The 21,403-nt window shown below is 47.9% G+C and overlaps 4 protein-coding genes across 5 annotated transcripts; all 4 read right to left on the bottom strand.

Moving 5' to 3' along the window:
• Nucleotides 1–11,303: 11,303 nt before the first annotated feature.
• LOC123125014 (uncharacterized) lies at nt 11,304–12,006 on the bottom strand. The gene has a single exon (XM_044545560.1). It carries the CDS (start codon nt 11,935–11,937, stop codon nt 11,521–11,523), a length of 417 nt encoding a protein of 138 aa, XP_044401495.1. The 5' UTR covers nt 11,938–12,006; the 3' UTR covers nt 11,304–11,520.
• A 2,785-nt stretch (nt 12,007–14,791) lies between these two features.
• On the bottom strand, nt 14,792–15,403 carry LOC123125013 (uncharacterized). The gene has a single exon (XM_044545559.1). It carries the CDS (start codon nt 15,330–15,332, stop codon nt 14,916–14,918), a length of 417 nt encoding a protein of 138 aa, XP_044401494.1. The 5' UTR covers nt 15,333–15,403; the 3' UTR covers nt 14,792–14,915.
• Nucleotides 15,404–17,790: 2,387 nt separating this feature from the next.
• Nucleotides 17,791–18,468, bottom strand: LOC123125012 (uncharacterized). Its single transcript, XM_044545557.1, has one exon. The coding sequence runs from the start codon at nt 18,376–18,378 to the stop codon at nt 17,962–17,964; it is 417 nt and encodes a 138-aa protein (XP_044401492.1). The 5' UTR covers nt 18,379–18,468; the 3' UTR covers nt 17,791–17,961.
• An 870-nt stretch (nt 18,469–19,338) lies between these two features.
• On the bottom strand, nt 19,339–21,168 carry LOC123121943 (splicing factor U2af small subunit A). 2 transcript variants are annotated; one of them, XM_044542042.1, is made up of 2 exons: nt 20,984–21,168; nt 19,339–20,796 (listed from the first exon to the last, which is right to left on the bottom strand). In XM_044542042.1, exon 2 carries the CDS (start codon nt 20,484–20,486, stop codon nt 19,548–19,550), a length of 939 nt encoding a protein of 312 aa, XP_044397977.1. In that variant the 5' UTR covers nt 20,487–20,796; nt 20,984–21,168; the 3' UTR covers nt 19,339–19,547. The 2 variants fall into 2 exon arrangements, with proteins under 2 accessions (XP_044397977.1, XP_044397978.1); XM_044542043.1 differs by having other exon boundaries at nt 19,339–20,520; nt 20,984–21,150.
• Between the last annotated feature and the right edge of the window lie 235 nt (nt 21,169–21,403).

Below are 21,403 nucleotides of genomic sequence, written 5' to 3'. Positions count from 1 at the left end.
GTGGCTGGTGTGAAAACAGACGAGGTTGCTCAAGTAATGCGGTAGCCCTTTGTGCCGTTTGTCAAGGTAGCCGAGAGCGTAGAGTGGTGTATCCGTGGTCGAGGTAGCCGTGAGAAGAACGCCGTGGTCGATGTCGAGTCGGGGTAGCCGGTGTCGAGGAAGTCGCCGTGGAGCCGCGGGCGCAAGGAGGCGCCGAGTTAGTCATGGGCGCAGTGGTGTCGAAGTAGTGGTGCGCCGGGAAGAAGAGACGATGCGTCGCCCTGGGGTTGCCAAGCCCGGGGACACATCGTAGACGAAGGCATGCACCGGTGTTGCCAGCACCGGGCATGCGTAGACGGGCGAAGACGAAGTTGACGAAAACGTCGCACCAGGTTTGCCAGGCCCGGGACACATCATGGACGAAGGCATGCTTCGGTGTTGCCAGCATCGGGCATGCGTAGACTGGGACCTGCACGATCTGTACGCCACGTCGAAGAAGTCGGAGAGGCCAGCAGAGAAGGAATTGACGACGGTTGCTACGCCAATTGGCACGGGGTCGATGTCGTCCGCGGTTGTCGGAGTAGATGAAGTGGTCGGGGTAGATGACGGTGACGCTGGCGACGGGCTGGTGCTGGACGAAGACGAAGGAGGTGGACAGGCGGCGGCTACGCGGGTAGCGACGGCGATGCCCGAAGTAGGCAATGAGAACCCAACAACGTGACGAAGACCGGCGCAGACAGTGGCGTTCCCGCGCCAAGGGAGGCGGCGCGGCGCATACCACGAGAGGTCGACGTGCGGGGATGGCGGTGGACTGCAGGCCGCGATGCTACGGCCCGAAGGGGCGACGCAACGGCGGCGGGCGGGTCGGGGCGGCGGCGGGGACCGCGTATCACGGCACTAAGGCCCGAAGGGGCGATGCAGCGGCGACGCGCGGGTCGGTGCAACCACGGGGACGGCCTCGGGGCGGCGGCGGGAACCGCGTATCGTGGCATTACGACCCAAAGGGGCGACGCGCAAGTCGATGCAGCCACGAGGAGAACCACGGGGCGACGCAGCAGCAGCTCGTTGCTCGATGTTGGAGGGGCGCGGTGAACCCGGGGACGATCTGTTGGGGAACGTAGCAGAAATTCAAAATTTTCTACGCATCACCAAGATTAATCTATGGAGTAATCTAGCAACGAGGGGAAGGAGAGTGCATCTACATACCATTGTAGATCGCGATGCGGAAGCGTTGCAAGAACGCGGATGAGGGAGTCGTACTCGTAGCGATTTAGATCGCGGTTGATTCCGATCTAAGCACCGAAGAACGGTGCCTCCGCGTTCAACACACGTGCAGCCCGGTGACGTCTCCCACGCCTTGATCCAGCAAGGAGAGAGGGAGAGGTCGGGGAAGACTCCATCCAGCAACAGCACGATGGCGTGGTGGTGATGGAGGAGCGTGGCAATCCCGCAGGGCTTCGCCAAGCACCGCGGGAGAGGAGGAGGAGGAGGTAGGGCTGCGCCAGGGAGAGGAAAACTCATGTGTTTGCAGCCCCCAATGCCTCAACTATATATAGGGGAGAGGGAGGGGGCTGCGCCCCCTCTAGGGTTTCCACCCCAAGGGGTGCGGCAGCCCCAAAACCCATCTAGGGTGGCGGCCAAGTGGGGGTGGGGGAAAGGGAGGCGCACCAGGCATGGGCCTTTAGGGCCCATCTGCCCTAGGGTTTGCCCCCTCTTCTCTCCAGGCGCATGGGCCTTGGTGGGGAGGCGCCCCAGCCCACCTAGGGGCTGGTCCCTTCTCACACTTGGCCCATGTATGCCTCCGGGGCCCCGTGGCCCCTCCCGGTGGACCCCCGGACCCCTCCGGTGGTCCCGGTACATTACCGGTGATGCCCGGAACACTTCCGGTGGCCAAAACCATACTTCCTATATATAAATCTTTACCTCCGGACCATTCCGGAACTCCTCGTGACGTCCCGGATCTCATCCGGGACTCCGAACAACATTCGGTAACCACGTACAGGCTTTCCCTATAACCCTAGCGTCATCGAACCTTAAGCGTGTAGACCCTACGGGTTCGGGAACCATGCAGACATGACCGAGACGTTCTCCGGTCAATAACCAACAGCGGGATCTGGATACCCATGTTGGCTCCCACATGTTCCACGATGATCTCATCGGATGAACCACGATGTCGGGGATTCAATCAATCCCGCATGCAATTCCCTTTGTCTATCGATATGTTACTTGCCCGAGATTCGATCGTCGGTATCCCTATACCTTGTTCAATCTCGTTACCGGCAAGTCTCTTTACTCGTTCCGTAACTCACATCATCCCGTGATCAACTCCTTGGTCACATTATGCACATTATGATGATGTCCTACCGAGTGGGCCCAGAGATACCTCTCCGTTTATACGGAGTGACAAATCCCAGTCTCGATTCGTGCCAACCCAACAAACACTTTTGGAGATACCTGTAGTGTACCTTTATAGCCACCCAGTTACGTTGTGACGTTTGGTACACCCAAAGCATTCCTACGGTATCCGGGAGTTGCACAATCTCATGGTCTAAGGAAATGATACTTGACATTAGAAAAGCTCTGAGCAAACGAACTACACGATCTTGTGCTAGGCTTAGGATTGGGTCTCGTCCATCACATCATTCTCCTAATGATGTGATCCCGTTATCAACGACATCCAATGTCCATGGTCAGGAAACCGTAACCATCTATTGATCAACGAGCTAGTCAACTAGAGGCTTACTAGGGACATGGTGTTGTCTATGTATCCACACATGTATCTGAGTTTCCTATCAATACAATTCTAGCATGGATAATAAACGATTATCATGAACAAGGAAATATAATAATAACCTATTTATTATTGCCTCTAGGGCATATTTTCAACAGTCTCCCACTTGCACTAGAGTCAATAATCTAGTCCACATCACCATGTGATTAACACTCATAGGTCACATCACCATGTGACCAACATCCAAAGAGTTTACTAGAGTCAACAATCTAGTTCACATCACTATGTTATTAACACTCAATGAGTTCTGGTTTGATCATGTTATGCTTGTGAGAGAGGTTATTAGTCGAAGGGTCTGAACCTTTCAGATCTCCGTGTGCTTTACGAATATCTATGTCATCTTGTGGATGCTACCACGCGCTATTTGGAGCCATTTCAAATAATTGCTCTACTATACGAATCCGGTTTACTACTCAGAGTCATCCGGATTAGTGTCAAAGTTCGCATCGACGTAACCCTTTACGACGAACTCCTTTTCACCTCCATAATCGAGAAAATTCCTTAGTCCACTATATACTAAGGATAAGTTCGACTGCTGTCATGTGATCCATTCCCGGATCACTATTGTACCCCTTGACCAACTCATGGCAAGGCACACTTCATGTGCGGTACACAACATAGCATACTGTAGAGCCTACGTCTGAAGCATAGGGGACGACCTTCGTCCTTTCTCTCTCTTCTGCTGTGGTCAAGTCTTGAGTCTTACTCAATACTCACACCTTGTAACACAGCCAAGAACTCCTTCTTTGCTGATCTATTTTTGAACTCTTTCAAAATCATGTCAAGGTGTGCGTTCTTTGAAAGTATCATCGGGCGTCTTGATCTATCTCTATAGATCTTGATGCCCAATATGTAAGCAGCTTTTATCCAGGTCTTCCTTTGAAAAACTCCTTTCAAACAACCCTTTATGCTTTCCAGAAATATTACATCATTTCGGATCAACAATATGTCATTCACATATACTTATCAGAAATGTTGTAGTGCTCCCACTCACTTTATTGTAAATACAAGTTTCTCACAAACTTTGTATAAACCCAAAAACTTTGATCACTCCATCAAAGTGTATATTCTGACTCCGAGATGCTTGCTCTAATCCATGGAAGGATCGCTGGAGCTAGCATACCTTTTAGCATCCTTAGGATCGACAAAACCTTTCTGATTGTATCACATACAACCTTTCCTTACGAAAACTGGTAAGGAAACTTGTTTTGACATCCATCTGCCAGATTTCACAAATGCAGCTAATGCTAACATGATTCCGACGGACTTAAGCATCGCTACGGATGAGAAAATCTCATCGTAGTCAACTCCTTGAACTTGTGGAAATACTCTTTGCCACAAGTCGAGCTTCATAGACGGTAACATTACCGTCCACGTCCGTCTTTTTCTCATAGATCCATTTATCTCGGATTTCATGGCTTCTAACCATTTGTCGGAATATGGGCCCACCATCGCTTCTCCATAGCTCGTAGGTTCAGTATTGTCCAACAACATGATATCTCAGACAGGATCACGTACCACTCTGAAGTAGCACGCATCCTCGTCGTCCTACGAGGTTTGGTAGTGACTTGATCCGAAGTTTCATGATCACTATCATAAGCTTCCACTTCAATTGGTGTAGGTGCCACAGGAACAACTTCCTGTGCCCTGCTACACACTAGTTGAAGTGACGGTTCAATAACCTTATCAAGTCTCCACCATCCTCCCACTCAATTCTTTCGAGAGAAACTTTTCCTCGAGAAAGGACCTGTTTCTAGAAGCAATTACTTTTGCTTCCAGATCTGAAATAGGAGGTATACCCAACTGTTTTTGGGTATTCTATGAAGACGCATTTATCCGCTTTGGGTTCGAGCTTATCAGCCTGAAACTTTTTCACATAAGCATCGCAGCCCCAAACTTTTAAGAAACGACAACTTAGGTTTCTCTAAACGGTGTCGTCTCAACGGAATTGCGTGGTGCCCTATTAAAGTGAATGCGGTTGTCTCTAATGCCTAACCCATAAACGATAGTGGTAATTCGATAAGAGACATCATGGTATGCACCATATCCAATAGGGTGCAGTTATGATGTTCGGACACACCATCACACTGTGGTGTTCCAGGCGGTATTAATTGTGAAACACTTTTCACAATGTCTTAATTGTGTGCCAAACTCGTAACTCAGATATCTCTATGATCATATCATAGACATTTTATCCTCTTGTCACCACGATCTTCAACTTCACTCTGAAATTACTTGAACCTTTCAATAATTCAGACTTGTGTTTCATCAAGTAAATATTCTCAGCATCTACTCAAATCATCTGTAAAGTAAGAACATATCGATATCCACTGCGTGCCTCAGCACTCATTGGACTGCACACATCAAAATGTATTACTTCCAACAAGTTGCTTCCTTGTTCCATCTTACTGAAAACGAGGCCTTTCAGTCATTTTGCCCATGTGGTATGATTTGCATGTCTCAAGTGATTCAAAATCAAGTGAGTCCAAACGATCCATCTGCATGGAGTTTCTTCATGCATATATACCAACAGATATGGTTCGCATGTCTCAATCTTTTCAAAAACGAGTGAGTCCAAAGATCCATCTACATGGAGCTTCTTCATGCGTTTTATCCCAATATGACTCAAATAGCAGTGCCACAAGTATGTGGTACTATCATTACTTTTGGCATGAACATGTGTATCACTACGATCGAGATTCATTTTAGGTGCAAGACCATTGAAGGTATTATTCAAATAAACAGAGTAACCATTATTCTCCTTAAATGAATAACTGTATTGCGATAAACATAATCCAATCATGTTTATGCTCAACGCAAACACCAAATAACAATTATTTAGGTTTAACACCAATCTCGATGGTAGAGGGAGCATCCGATGCTTGATCACATCAACCTTGGAAACACTTCCAACACATATCATCATCTCACCTTTAGCTAGTCTCCGTTTATTCCACAACTTTTATTTCGGGTTACTAACACTTAGCAACCGAACCGGTATCTAATACCCTGGTGCTGCTAGGAGTACTAGTAAAGTACACATTCATATAACGTATATCCAATATACTTCTGTCGACCTTGCCTGCCTTCTCATCTACCAAGTATCTAGGGTAGTACTGCTTCAGTGACCGTTCCCCTCATTTCAGAAGCACTTAGTCTCGGGTTTGGGTTCAACCTTGGGATTCTTCACTAGAGCGGCAAATGATTTGCTGTTTCATGAAGTGTCCCCTTTGCCCTTGCCCTTCTAGAAACTAGTGGTTTTACTAACCATCAACAATTGATGCTCCTTCTTGATTTCTACTTTTGCGGTGTCAAACATCGCGAGTTGCTCAAGGATCATCATGTCTATCCCTGATATGTTATAGTTCATCACAAAGCTCTACTAGCTTGGTGGCAGTGACTATGGAGAACCATCACTATCTCATCTGGGAGAATAACTCACACTCGATTCAAGTGATTGTAGTACTCAGACAATCTGAGTACATGCTCAACGATTGAGCTTTTCTCCCTTAGTTTGCAGGCTTAAGAAACTTGTCAGAGGTCTCATACCTCTTGACTTGGGCACTAGTCTGAAATCCCAATTTCAGCTTCGGAACATCTCACATGTTCTGCGACGTTTCAAAAACGTCTCTAGTGCCACAATTCTAAACCGTTAGCATTACGCACTGAACTATCACGTAGTCATCAAAACGTGTATGTCAGATGTCTCGTAACATCTACAGACGACGCTGAGGTTCAGCACACCGAGCGGTGCATTAAGGACATAAGCCTTCTGTGCAGCAATGAGGACAATCCTCAGTTTACGGACCCAGTCCGCATAATTGCTACTACCAACTTTCAACTAAATTTTCTCTAGGATCATATCTTAAACAGTAGAACTAAAGCGTATGACATAATTCGCAAAGACCTTTTGACTATGTTCATGATAATGGAGTTCATCTGATTATTGAACTCCCACTCAGATAGACATCCCTCTAGTCATCTAAGTGATACATGATCCGAGTCAAACTAGGCCGTGTCCGATCATCACGTGAGACGGACTAGTCATCATCGGTGAACATCTCCATGTTGATCGTATCTGCTATACGACTCATGTTCGACCTTTCGGTCTCTTGTGTTCCGAGGCCATGTCTGTACATGCTAGGCTCGTCAAGTCAACCTAAGTGTTTCGCATGTGTTCCGAGGCCATGTCTGTACATGCTAGGCTCGTCAACACCCGTTATATTCGAACGTTAGAATCTATCACACCCGATCATCACGTGGTGCTTCAAAACAACGAACCTTCGCAACGGTGCACAGTTAGGGGGAACACTTTCTTGAAATTATTATAAGGGATCATCTTACTTACTACCGTCGTTCTTAAGCAAATAAGATGCATAACATGATAAACATCACATGCAATCAAATAGTGACATGATATGGCCAATATCATTTTGCTCCTTTGATCTCCATCTTCGGGGCACCATGATCATCTTTGTCACCGGCATGACACCATGATCTCCATCATCATGATCTCCATTATCATGATCTCCATCATCATGATCTCCATCATTGTGTCTTCATGAAGTTGTCACGCCAACGATTACTTCTACTTCTATGGCTAACGCGCTTAGCAATAAAGTAAAGTAATTTACATGGCGTTATTCAATGACACGCAGGTCATACAAAAAATAAAGACAACTCCTATGGCTCCTGCCGGTTGTCATACTCATCGACATGCAAGTCGTGATTCCTATTACAAGAATATGATCAATCTCATACATCACATATATCATTCATCACATCTTCTGGCCATATCACATCACATAGCACATGCTGCAAAAACAAGTTAGACGTCCTCTAATTGTTGTTGCAAGTTTTTACGTGGCTTGTATAGGTTTCTAGCAAGAACGTTTCTTACCTACGTAAAACCACAACGTGATATGCCAATTTCTATTTACCCTTCATAAGGACCCTTTTCATCGAATCCGTTCCGACTAAAGTGGGAGAGACAGACACCCGCTAGCCACCTTATGCAACTAGTGCATGTCAGTCGGTGGAACCTGTCTCACGTAAGCGTACGTGTAAGGTCGGTCCGGGCCGCTTCATCCCACAATGCCGCCGAAACAAGATAAGACTAGTAGCGGCAAGAAGAATTGACAACATCGATGCCCACAACTACTTTGTGTTCTACTCGTGCATAGAAACTACGCATAAACCTGGCTCTGATACCACTGTTGGGGAACGTAGCAGAAATTCAAAATTTTCTACGCATCACCAAGATCAATCTATGGAGTAATCTAGCAACGAGGGAAAGGAGAGTGCATCTACATACCATTGTAGATCGCGATGCGGAAGCGTTGCAAGAACGCGGATGAGGGAGTCGTACTCGTAGCGATTCAGATCGCGGTTGATTCCGATCTAAGCACCGAAGAACGGTGCCTCCGCGTTCAACACACGTGCAGCCCGGTGACGTCTCCCACGCCTTGATCCAGCAAGGAGAGAGGGAGAGGTTGGGGAAGACTCCATCCAGCAGCAGCACGATGGCGTGGTGGTGATGGAGGAGCATGGCAATCCCGCAGGGCTTCGCCAAGCACCGCGGGAGAGGAGGAGGAGGAGGTAGGGCTGCGCCAGGGAGAGGAAAACTCATGTGTTTGCAGCCCCCAATGCCTCAACTATATATAGGGGAGAGGGAGGGGGTTGCGCCCCCTCTAGGGTTTCCACCCCAAGGGGTGCGGCAGCCCCAAAACCCATCTAGGGTGGCGGCCAAGTGGGGGGAGAGGGAGGCGCACCAGGCATGGGCCTTTAGGGCCCATCTGCCCTAGGGTTTGCCCCCTCTTCTCTCCAGGCGCATGGGCCTTGGTGGGGAGGCGCCCCAGCCCACCTAGGGGCTGGTCCCTTCTCACACTTGGCCCATGTATGCCTCCGGGGCCCCGTGGCCCCTCCCGGTGGACCCCCGGACCATTACCGGTGATGCCCGGAACACTTCCGGTGGCCAAAACCATACTTCCTATATATAAATCTTTACCTCCGGACCATTCCGAAACTCCTCGTGACGTCCGGGATCTCATCCGGGACTCCGAACAACATTCGGTAACCACGTACATGCTTTCCCTATAACCCTAGCGTCATCGAACCTTAAGCGTGTAGACCCTACGGGTTCGGGAACCATGCAGACATGACCGAGACGTTCTCCGGTCAATAACCAACAGCGGGATCTGGATACCCATGTTGGCTCCCACATGTTCCACGATGATCTCATCGGATGAACCACGATGTCGGGGATTCAATCAATCCCGTATGCAATTCCCTTTGTCTATCGATATGTTACTTGCCCGAGATTCGATCGTCGGTATCCCTATACCTTGTTCAATCTCGTTACCGGCAAGTCTCTTTACTCGTTCCGTAACTCACATCATCCCGTGATCAACTCCTTGGTCACATTGTGCACATTATGATGATGTCCTACCGAGTGGGCCCAGAGATACCTCTCCGTTTATACGGAGTGACAAATCCCAGTCTCGATTCGTGCCAACCCAACAGACACTTTTGGAGATACCTGTAGTGTACCTTTATAGCCACCCAGTTACGTTGTGACGTTTGATACACCCAAAGCATTCCTACGGTATCCGGGAGTTGCACAATCTCATGGTCTAAGGAAATGATACTTGACATTAGAAAAGCTCTGAGCAAACGAAACTACACGATCTTTTATGCTATGCTTAGGATTGGGTCTTGTCCATCACATCATTCTCCTAATGATGTGATCCCGTTATCAACGACATCCAATGTCCATGGTCAGGAAACCGTAACCATCTATTGATCAACGAGCTAGTCAACTGGAGGCTTACTAGGGACATGGTGTTGTCTATGTATCCACACATGTATCTGAGTTTCCTATCAATACAATTCTAGCATGGATAATAAACGATTATCATGAACAAGGAAATATAATAATAACCTATTTATTATTGCCTCTAGGGCATATTTCCAACACGATCTTCACGGGACCTGCGGAGGCACGAGCAACCGACGGGCCATGTCGGTCGTGGGGCGTAGATGAGGCGGATCGCGGCGGCGAGCAGGTGATCAAGCCGATCGCGTGCGAGGTCAGGGACGGCGCTCGGTGGAGGCGGGGTGGCGATAGGGTCCGAGATGAAGCCGGCGATGACGGACGGCGTGGGACGTCGTGCGACCGGCACCCGGACTGCGGAAGCAGCGCCGGCCTTGGGCAGCGAGGCCCGAGCGACCAACGGAGCAGCGGCGCCCGAGCGGAGACGGTCGGCGAGCCTGACGCCGTCGGGGACGCGGCCGGCGAGGTAGACCGCAGGGCCGCCGTGCGAACTTGGCGGAGGCGGGTGGCGTGGACCGATGGGCAGGCCGGTGCGCGTACGGCGGCTATGATGGTCCGCCGCATGGTGCGAGGCCGCCGGGTCGGGGCGATGCAGGTGTCCCGGTCGAAGAGGGCGCTGACAGCCGACGTAGATCGACGAGCGGGCCGGCGTGCGGACGACTGTTGTGAGGGGCCGCATGTCGCGCGAGGCCGCCGTGCCGGTGAAGAAGCTTGCCAGTCACGCCGGTGTCGGAGTAGAGGCGCACGGGGGTCGACGGTGGCGGTGGACGACGCAAACCGATCAAGCAAAGATCGGAAGACCAAAAAGAAAATGCCGATCAAAGCGACTGACGAGAGAGAGAGAGAAAACCCAGATCAAAGGATCGGGAAAAAGACTCTCTAGGGCAGCCGGTCAACATGACCGGCGGACGAACCCTAGGTACGGGTGGCGCGGCCCCTGGCGGTGGTCATGGAGGCCGACCGCCCCGGGGGCGGCGCGCGGGCGGAAGCCTCGGGCGGCGGCTAGGGTTTGGGTCGGTTAGGGTGATACCATGTTAGTAGGGAGAGAGAGGGATTGGTGGAATAATTTGTTGTATTGCTTGAGCCTCGTGGGCATACATATAGGAGTACAAAGACCAACTTGAAGTACAAGACAATGCAAGAACAAATCCTAGTCTATCTCGTCTTTCCTAATAATCAATATACTCAACATTTGGCTTGCTCTGGTTTGTACTTTTGTCCTCTCTTTTTTCCTTTGCATTTTCTCTGCAATCTTTCAACACAAGAAAATATTCAAGACAAGAACTTCTTTTCTCATAAAAATCTTTCAACACAAGAACATCGGTTTGAACCATAAATGTGGAAATAAACTCCGATGATTCGATATTAGCGAGAAAATTAAAATCAACAAAACAGGAAATTATTCCACAATGTTTCCGTTTGAGCCTTGCTGTCGATCTCTTTTTTTTAGACACTACTATCAAAATTTTGAAATGTTAAAATCAACATGAAAATCCAGATATCGAGAATCAAAATTAGATTTCTTCTGTGCATGTCATGGTTCATGTTGTATTTCAAAGCCTTGCTTAATTATTTGTTGATAAGGCCCTTACTCTCTCACACACAAAGATAGGGACAACATCGGGAAGTTGAGAGTGGTCGATGTGGGATATAGGAGGCGGTATAAGTGTTATTCATTACATTTGGAGTACGCTTACGGGCTGAAAGGAAGCAACATTCGTGCAACATCCTTTATTACATTACAAAGAAAACGGAAACATAAATTTCTGCATAACATGGGCTGAAAGGAAGCAACATTCATGCAACAGCCTTTATTAGATTACAAAGAAAACGGAAACATATACTTCTGCATAACATTTGAACTGCAGTGCCGAACCATTCTGACTTTATTCTTCTGGCCTTTGTAAATAGTAGCTCCCTATTCTCCGAGAGCGAACACGGCCGCATCATGGGTGTCAGACAGACCGGTGTTGGTCTTGATGGTAACCTTATCAGCAGAAGACTCATCCACATAGACCTCGACCAAAGACATGTCCTCGATCTTGACCCCGGTGACCTTCTTCATCTTGCCCTTTTCCACAAAAGCGGTCACCTCAGTGTCGTAGGAGACGGTCTGGTTGAGCTTGTTGAACGTGTGCTCTAGCTTCTTCTTCTGAAGTATCCACACGAACCCACTCTCACAGTTGTGCCCGACCTCCTCGATGTCATCCATAGGAAAGAGGCCTTTCGGGAGGCCGAGCTCTTCGAGAAGCTCAACCGTCTTCTTCTTGCAGATATCGTTCCCCTTGTGGACCTCGGCACCGGGGCGGTGGCTCTCGACAAGCTGGGACGCCATTTTGGAGAAGTGGGTTTTAGCTAGTTTGCTGGATTGGTAGATGAGCTTGTTGAACGTGATAGATCAGTACCCGATGGCGCTGCCTTATATAGATGCTGCAAGTTGTACAGGCTGCGAAGAGCCTCTTTGAAGCTGCTACGCCGGCGCCAACCCATTGAGACCGGCAGCTCTCCTATGTGGACTTCTCTCAGATACTTCTTGTTTTGAAGGAAAAAGATGAACGTCTCCCCTCTGGAGTTAGCTCATTACGTCCAGCCATATCTGACCATTGAAATGCCTTATGCTGAACTCCACAGCAGAACACTCTGAGTTGAGCTGGTCACGGATGACTGAATTGACCATTGCGTATATTGGTGTGTCATCGCAGCTGCGTGCGGTCGAAGGAATCGTACGTGCGCGCATGGAAGCAATGTGCTTTCCATAGTTCTGCAAGAAGGAACCAAAGCAGTGTTCGTTTTGTCTCATCTGGTGAACGTTGCAGAGGAGTTGATCCCTCTAGAGCAAGCATCCAACAACAGGTTCAGTGTTAAAGTCACGTGGACATGTATACCTCTCTAATATTCTGTTGTAACCATCCTCCGTGGTCTCCTTGTCAGTGGCCAGGTCGGTCGCTCGTGCTCATGTTATGTGGGTTAGGTTGTATTGATTTTTACCCTATTTCTCCTTAATTAAGCGGGCAATTCTCACTCTTCTCTCAATTAATGAAAATAATAAGTCTTTTGACTCGTTAAAAAAGTATGCTATTAAAGAAAGGGGCTGCTATGCGTCGGCCGGTCCGCCGCCTCGCGAGCCGTGGGATCTGACACAATCAGACGGCCGAACGTCTTACTTTATTTTGCAATAGAGGGCTTGTTGGGAAGCATTTACAAATAGAAGTTATGTTACAGTTTTTCTTGCAACATAGATCGTGTTGCGAGATTTTTTTTGTAACATAGGTTGTGTTGCAGAATTTTTTTTCTTGTCTTTACTTTTTTTTTCAACAACGGCGATGTGGTGGGAGAAGTTTTGCAACATAGGTAATGTTGCAGAAAATTTTAAAATGAAAAAATGTGCAGAAACAACGCTGCCGTTGCTTGAGTCGAGCGCGCCGCCACTGACCACAACAAAGAGTGTTGTCGCTCCCATGGTTTCAGAAGCACGCTGGGGAGCACGAATCACCGCCGTCGGGGAGCACCACCACCACCACCGGCGACCACCACCTACCACTTGCGCCGGCCTACAGGAACAGGGAAAAAGGGATCTCTGGATCCGTATAGAGGCTGGCCATCATCGGCGGAGATCCCATCGTCATCTCCGCCGCGGGGGGTCTGCCGGTAAGCCTGCGCCGCTGCCCTCCCTAGTCCCAGCCGCTGTCACCCTCCATAGTCCCGGCCGCTGCAGGATCTAACCTCTGGTCGGTTTGCAACAAGGGGCTAGTTGCATAACCACTTTATGAAACAACGAACCAGTTGTAGAACGTGGATACGAAGGGGTTAGCTCCTGACCGTTTGATTAAGAGCCCATCTAACAGACACGGAGGTGGCGAACGCTCGCACGAGGTCGACCGGTTGAAGGGGATCATTTCCCATTAAAGAATAGAGTAGCTTGAAATCTTCATAGGTTTTGGTAGTTCCATTCACCGAATTATTTTTGCCTACTTAAATGTTTGGAATAGTTTACTTTTGCATATTTCATGGCTGTTTTTCCTCACAAATCTAAAAAATCCATAGTTTAGCAATCACAAACTTAACCATTTTATAGGTATTTTCCACATCAAATTGTAAGACAATTTAGCATTTCAACAGTCACAAACTTAGCCTCAAACTAACTGATTTCGAACCCTTCCTGTTCTCAACTGAGTAGAGGGTTGTGCCATGATGAGTTCTTTCCGTTTTATGTTGTCTATAAACAAACCTTTAGAGATGTAATGGAGGAACATTAAAAATGTCGTGAGCAACTTGTTTTCGCATCAACCTGAACTTGGAATTAGAAAATAATCTAATAGCAGTGCTATACGGACGACAGAATTCAGACAATTCACACACGACACATAAATCCAGCCGGACATGCGCATGAATGAGCAGGGTACCGGCTGCTGGATTTTCAGGTCATGCATAGATCGGGCAGAAACATTGTGTGTGGAGCAGTTTCGATAATCTAATCCTCAACCATAGCAGTAGGAGTTCTGCTCTGTGTTGGTTTTGTCATTCTCTTTTACCAGTACTTAAATTTGGCTAGTTTTGGCTTGCTCTGGTTTCTGCTTTTGTCCTCTTTTTTTCCTTTGCATTTTCTCAGCAATCTTTCCACGCAAGAAAACAAAATCAAGACAAGAACTTGTTTACGCATAAAAATATGTACCTAAGAAAAAAAAATTGTTTTTCACATCGATCTGAACCATAAATGTGGAAATAAACTCCGATGATTTGATATTAGCGAGAAAATTAAAATCAACAAAACAGGAAATTGTTCCACAATGTTTCTATTCGAGCCTTGCTGTCGATCTCCTTGTTTTTTTTGAGAAACTGATATAACATACATCTAAAATTATGAAATGTTAAAATCAACATGAAAATCCAAATACCAAGAATCAAAATTAGAATTCTTCTGTGCATGTCATGGTTCATGTTGTATTTCAAAGCCTTGCTTAATTATTGGTTGATAAGGCCGTTATTCTCTGGCACACAAAGATAGGGACAACAGTGGGAAGCTGAGAGTGGTCGATATGGGGTATAGGAGACGGTATAAGTGTTATTCATTACATTTGGCGAACGCTTACGGGCTGAAAGGAAGCAACATTCATGCAACATCCTTTATTACATTACAAAGAAAACGGAAACCTATATTTCTGCATAACATGGGCTGAAAGGGAGCAACATTCATGCAACAACCTTTATTAGATCAACAAGAAAACGAAAGCATATACTTCTGCATAACATGTGAACTGCTGTGCCGAACCATTCACTAACTTTATTCTTCTGGCCTTTTTAACTAGTAGCTCCCTATTCTCCGAGAGCGAACACGGCCGCATCATGGGTGTCAGACAGACCGGTATCGGTCTTGATGGTGACCTTATCAGGAGACGACTCATCCACATAGACCTCGACCAAAGAAAACTCCTCGACCTTGACCCCGGTGACCTTCTTCATCTTGCCCTTTTCCACAAAAGCGGTCACCTCAGTGTCGTAGGAGACGGTCTGGTTGAGCTTGTTGAACATGTGCTCTTTCTTCTTCTTCTGAAGTATCCACACAAACCCACTCTCACAGTTGTGCCCGACCTCCTCGATGTCATCCATAGGAAAGAGGCCTTTCGGGAGGCCAAGCACTTCGAGAAGCTCGACGGTCTTCTTCTTGCAGATATCGTTCCCCTTGTGGACCTCGGCGCCGGCACGGTGGCTCTCAACCAGCTGGGACGCCATTTGAGCACCTTCTTAGCTGGTGCTTGTTTGCTTTGGAGTGGTTTTCTAGGTTTGTGAATTGGCAGATGAGCTTGTGGTACTTGATAGACCAGGATCTGATGGTGCTGCCTTATATAGATGGTGCAAACTGTAACGGCTCCTAAAGGCCTCTCGGATGGATTCATGCGCGGCTGCGCGCGCCAACCCAGTGAGACCGGCAGTTGTCTTTTATGGACTTCTTTCAGATAATTCTTGTTTTAAAGAAAAAAGATGAACGTATCCCGTTTGGAGTTAGCTCATTACGTCCAGCCATATCTGACCATTGAAATGCCTTATGCTGAACTCCACACCAGAACACTGGTCAAGGATGACTAATTGGCCATTGCTTACACAAGAAGAATCTTCAAGTCTTTTGATCTCGAGCGACTAAATTGACCAGTGTAGAAGTCCCAGTGCTCTTGTCCAATTAGGAAGCTGAGCTCCGTCCCAAGTAAGAAAAAAAATAGATTCTTACAAGAAACATGAGTTGGCGATCTCGAGTGATACAAAGTTCAGCTCCCATTGCACTTACACTCGAACAACCTTTGTGACCAAAGCAATACGATGAATGCTGAACTAGTATTCACATAACACTGCGTGCCTAAGAAAGACTTGTTTTCCACATCTACCTGAACCTAAAACAGGGAAATTTTCTCTGATGGCCAGAATAAAAATCAACAACACAGAAAGTCAGAAACAATTCAACAATGCCGCAAGCTGACAAGCTAGATTAGATGTCTATATGCACCATCTGCCAAAGTTTCCCATCTGCAACATAGCCTCCAGTGCTAACCTCTGCTCCATTTAACTGGCAGGAAATCTGATGGAACATAAGTTGATGCCGAGTGATACAGAAATGCAATCCCGAAGGTATGTGAGCAAAGCAATGCACCGAATGCTTACAAGGAACATTCACGGAACACTATAATCATAACAATGACAAATTCAAAACCAAATATGTTCCATCAACACATCCAAAGAGGAGGTTCAACAAGAACCACACTGAAGATGTTACATCAGGCATCCGAGTAAGTTCGCTAGGACCACAATCTAACTCCATCTACCATTATAAGATCAGACAAGCAAGCAGAACATCCGGTGAACAAGGCAACCTGCAGTCAGACCGGAGGTCTCACGCCTGCACCGTATCCCTTTCACGGTTCCACCGCTCAATCTTCGCCCTCCTCTCCTCGCTGCCCTGCCTGACCGGGCTCCTAGTCATAGACCTGCGTCGCTGCCGCCTGCTCCCATGGCTGTCATAGTTGCGATTCCTCTCACTGCTCCTCCGGCTATGGTGGTAGTAGCAGGGCCGTACCTCAGAAATCCGGGCCCCGGTGCGTAATCACATTTTAGGCCCCATTTACAGGCCAAAAGAAAATCTTTATTACTTTGAACTATTATTATGCCAGCCGGATGAATAAATTCATGAAAGAGCAGCAAATTAACTTAAGAACAGGGGTGTACAAAACAAAAAGGGACAAATAACCCAAACGGTTTTGTTGTTGTTGAGGAATACACACCATGAAGAAATGATGGCACATAGGACTCCGATTGCTCTGCACCTCAACCAAGAGAAAGAAAAGAAAGTCTGGTTGATCTGCTCTGAGGGATGAGACTTTGAAAGAGAGAACGCGGAATCAATACAAATCCACCCAATTTATAAGTACTCCTATGAGGTAGTAGCACCGTATAGCCAAACGAAGCAGCAGTTCATAGCCATCAATGGCTCTGTTTCCAAAAAAATTATGAATCCACTGGAGAAGAATCGAGGGACGAGCCGAGGAGACGAAGGATTGCAACGCATGCAGACTGCTTTGACTCCCGTGAAGGTGAGGCTGTGACATGACTGGGCCGTGGGCAAGTGTGGCCATGACTTGCTTAGTCTCTTATTAATACACCTGATGAGTAGTAATAACGTAGCAGTACTTTAAAAAATTGGGGCCCCAAGATTCTGGGGGCCCTGTGCAGCTGCTCCGGTTGCACCTGCCCACATACGGGCCTGGGTAGTAGCCACCATAGTCGCCGCGGTCCAAGCTGCCTCCATAGTCTCTAGACCGTGGCGAATGATGCATCATTAAAGCAACTTGTTTTCACATCAACCTGAACTTAGAAAGAGAAAATAATCTATGGATCATGCAGCCTCAACCATAGCAGTGTGAACTTTGCTCTGTCTTGGTTGTGTCATTCTCTTTGCTAGTCTTAGATTTTGGCTAGTTTAGGTTTGCTCTGGTTTCTGCTTTTGTCCCATTTTTTTTCCTTTGCCTTTTTCTCAGTGTTCTTCTAATACTACAAAACAACATTCGAGAGAAGGACTTGTTTTCACATAAAAATATGTGCTTAAGAAAAAACTTGTTTTTCACATCGATTTGAAGATTCTAAACCATTCACTGAGATGAAAGTTGAGAGTCATCGATGTGGGATAGAGGAGGGGGTACAGAACTATAAATGCAATTATTCAATTCACTGTCGAAAGATTACCAGCCCAAAGGGAGCAACATTCACGCAGCAGCCTTTAGATTACAAGAAAATGGAAAGATACTTTTGCATGACATGCGAACCATAGTGTCGAACCATTCACTGACTTTATTTTGTGCCATTTCTACTTAGCTCCCTATTCTCCGAGAGCGAACGCGACCGCATCATGGGTGTCAGACAGACCGGTGTCAGTCTTGACGGTGACCTTATCAGCAGAAGACTCATCCACATAGACCTCGACCAAAGACAGGTCCTCGAACTTGACCCCTGTGACCTTCTTGATCTTGCCCTTCTCCACAAAAGCGGTCACCTCGATGTCGTAGGAGACGGTCTGGTTAATCTTCTTGAAGGTGTGCTCGCTCTTCTTCTTCTGAAGCATCCAAACGAACCCGCTCTCGCGGTTGTACCCGATCTCCTCGATGTCGTCCATTGGAAAGAGGCCTTTAGGGAGGCCGAGCTCTTCAAGGAGCTCGACAGACTTCTTCTTGCAGACTTCGCCCCCCTTGATGACCTCGGCCCCGGCACGGTGGCTCTCGACCAGCTGGGACGCCATTGGAGCACTTGTCTAGGACTGGTTTGCGTAGAAAGCAGGGTTTTAGGTTTGTGAATTGGCAGACGAGCTTGTTGTAAGTGATAGATTAGGACCCTATGGTGCTGCCTTATATAGATGCTGCAAGCTGTAGCGGCTTCGAAGAGCCCAGTGAGACCGGCAACTCTCCTCTATGGACTTATTCTTCTTTCGTATATTTCTTTTTTCTGAAAAGAAATGAAGAACGTCTCCCCTTTGGAGTGAGCATTATTACGTCGTCACAAACAAATGATTTTGGATTGTCCAGCCACATCTGACCATTGAAATGACTTTGTGCTGAACTGCACAGCAGAACACTGGAGTTGAGCTGGTCACGGATGACTAAATTGACCATTGCTTATATAAGAAGAACCTCTGATCTCGAGCGACTAAATTGACCATGGTGTAAAAATCCCTATGATCTTGTCCAAGATTCTTTAAAGATCATAGTGTAAAAATCCCTGTGATCTTGTCCAAGATTCTTAAAAGATCATAGTGTAAAAGTCCCTGTGACCATAGTGTAGAAGTTCCTGTGATCCGTACCAAGTAAAGAAAAACTCAAGATTCTTGAAAGAAACATGAGCTGGGGATCTCGAGTGATACAAAATTCAGTGCCCATTGCAATCGCACTAGAACAAGCTTCGTGACGAATGCTGAACTTGTTTTCACATAGCAATGCGTGCCTGAGAAAAACTTGTTTTCCGCATCTACCTGAACCTAAACTGGGAAATAGTCTCGGACGATCTGATTTTGGCGAGGATTATTCGCCAAAAGTTTCCCACCTGCAACTTAAACTTGAGTGCTAAACTCTGTGCCTTTTAAACTGGCAGGAAATCTTAAGGAACATAAGTTGATCTCGAGTGGTACAAAATTTCAATCCCTAATGCATTTAGACCGAAACAAGAAATCTGAGCAAAAGAACATTCAGGGAACACACTACAATCATAACAATAACAAGTTCAACACGAAATATGTTCCATCAACAAATCCATAGAGGAAGTTCAACAAGAACAACACTGAAGATGTTACATCAGGCATCCAAGTAAGTTCACTAGGACCACAATCCAACTCCATCTACCATTACAAGATCAGACAAGCAAGCAGAACATCCGGTGAACAAGGCAACACTGCAACCTGCAGTCAGACAGGAGATCTCACGCCTGAGCAGTCTCCCTTTCGCGGTTCCACTGCTCGATCTTCGCCCTCCTCTCCTCGCTGCCCTGCCTGGCAGGCGCCTCCCTTTCACGGTTCCACTGCTCAATCTTTGCCCTCCTCTCCTCGCTGCCCTCCCTGACCGGGCTCCTAGTCCTAGACCTGTGTCGCCGGCGCCGCCTGCTCCCATCGCTGTCATAGTTGCGATTCCTCTCGCTGCTCCTCCGGCTGTGGTGGTAGTAGTCGCCGTAGTCACCACGGTCCAGGCTGCCTCCATAGTAGTCGCCCCGGTCCCTAGACCGTGAGGAGCGATCACGGTCCCTGGCGTGGTGACGGTAGGGGCTCGGGCTCCTGCTGTGGCTCCTCCTGGACCTATGCAGGTGCCCATAGAGCCTCTTCCTCAGGTCCCTGCCAATCTCCTTGACATGCATGAAGTTGCAGTACCCTCCACGGTTGCAGTTGTGCTCCTCGAACTGCCGGCAGGTGGCCTCCCGGAAGTCGGTGACGGGCGAGAACTCAGCGATGATGGGGCGGCCCGAGTAGAACCTCCCCTGCAGCGCCTGGAGGGCCTTGGCGGCCTGGTCCTCCTCCCTGAACTGCACGTACACGTTGCCAATCAGGTGGTCGGCGAGGTTGTCGCAGACGTGCAGGTTCTCGACCTCGCCGTGCTTGCTGAGCTCGTCGAAGATGTCCTCGTAGAAGTCCTCGAAGTCGCCCTGGATCTTGACGGGGTCGATGGGGTTGCCCTGCGCGTCCACGCCCGGGGTGATCATGTCGGGGCGCTGGTACATGTTGCAGAGCAGCAGCGTGGGCGAGACGGACGGCTTGTTGTGCAGGCGGGAGCAGCGGTCGCCGTGCCGGCACGCGCCGATCTTGAAGTAGAACGGGCAGTTCACGCGGTCCTTCTCCGTGCCGAAGATAGACGCGAGGTGCTCGGCCATGGCGGCGCCCCCTGGGTTCGCAAGCTACAGATCTCTGCACTCCCACCACACGAATCACAAATCAAACACACGAAGTTGCAGCCAAGATTAACGGGATAACATTCCAGATAATTCAAAGGAGGGGGGACAAGAACTTGATACTGCATGCAATTCATCCCAATTCCGGTGGAAACTGACGAAACCTTCAAAATCAGCAGGCACTTAAATTCCGGATCAGATCGAAAGAAAACGGAACTAAACGAGAGTAAGACTAATCCATAACTTTATTTATCTCCTCGATTCGCGAGGGGGGAAGAACCTATCTCCCGACCTGATAAGAATCGACAGAGAAGACACACGAAAGCATCGTCAATCAATCCGATCCGTTCGAACCGAGAGAAAAAAAGAACGAGCGTGATGCGCGGTCACGGGCAACACAATCCTTTCGAACCTACAAGATGCATGTATAGATCTACTATAGGCGATGTACGGGCGCGGAGGAGGAGGCGGCGGCTTACCGGAGATCAGCGCCGCCGTCGCCGGAGGGGAAGCAGAAGGTGGAGCAGGGCAGATTTGTTTTGGATAGCTGTTCCAGTAGCATCTGGAAAAGCGGATATAAAGGCCGTGGCGGCGTATCTGGACGTTGGTTGGGTTTCGGACGGTGGAGATGTGGTAGGCTGGAGACTGCTAGAACCTTCCAGGGGTTATGGGACAGCCCATCGCTGGCCCGGTCCAGCGAGGTGGGTCTTTTATGTGTTGAACATTGTAAGCCCATCAAGTCCAATTGTGAGAGGTTAAAAGAAAAAGTCCAATTATGAGCGGTTGACATCGCCCGTGTGTGGGCAGGGTAATAATATTATCAATTGCATTTCAAAAAAATAAAAAATAAATCAATTGGTTGCCTACTAAATTGTTGGTGTTTCTCAAAAGAAATTTTG

The sequence above is a fragment of the Triticum aestivum genome, chromosome 5D (assembly GCF_018294505.1).
Source record: "Triticum aestivum cultivar Chinese Spring chromosome 5D, IWGSC CS RefSeq v2.1, whole genome shotgun sequence".
Taxonomy (NCBI): domain Eukaryota; kingdom Viridiplantae; phylum Streptophyta; class Magnoliopsida; order Poales; family Poaceae; genus Triticum; species Triticum aestivum.
The sequence above is the reverse complement of the archived record's forward strand: the minus strand, read 5'-3'. Positions and strand labels throughout refer to the sequence as shown.

Excerpts from the sequence above, each read along its gene's own strand:
- LOC123125012 (XM_044545557.1), bottom strand. The coding sequence starts at position 18,378 with ATGGCGTCCCAGCTGGTCGAGAGCCACCGTGCCGGGGCCGAGGTCATC.
- LOC123125014 (XM_044545560.1), bottom strand. The coding sequence starts at position 11,937 with ATGGCGTCCCAGCTTGTCGAGAGCCACCGCCCCGGTGCCGAGGTCCAC.
- LOC123121943 (XM_044542042.1), bottom strand. The coding sequence starts at position 20,486 with ATGGCCGAGCACCTCGCGTCTATCTTCGGCACGGAGAAGGACCGCGTG.
- LOC123125013 (XM_044545559.1), bottom strand. The coding sequence starts at position 15,332 with ATGGCGTCCCAGCTGGTTGAGAGCCACCGTGCCGGCGCCGAGGTCCAC.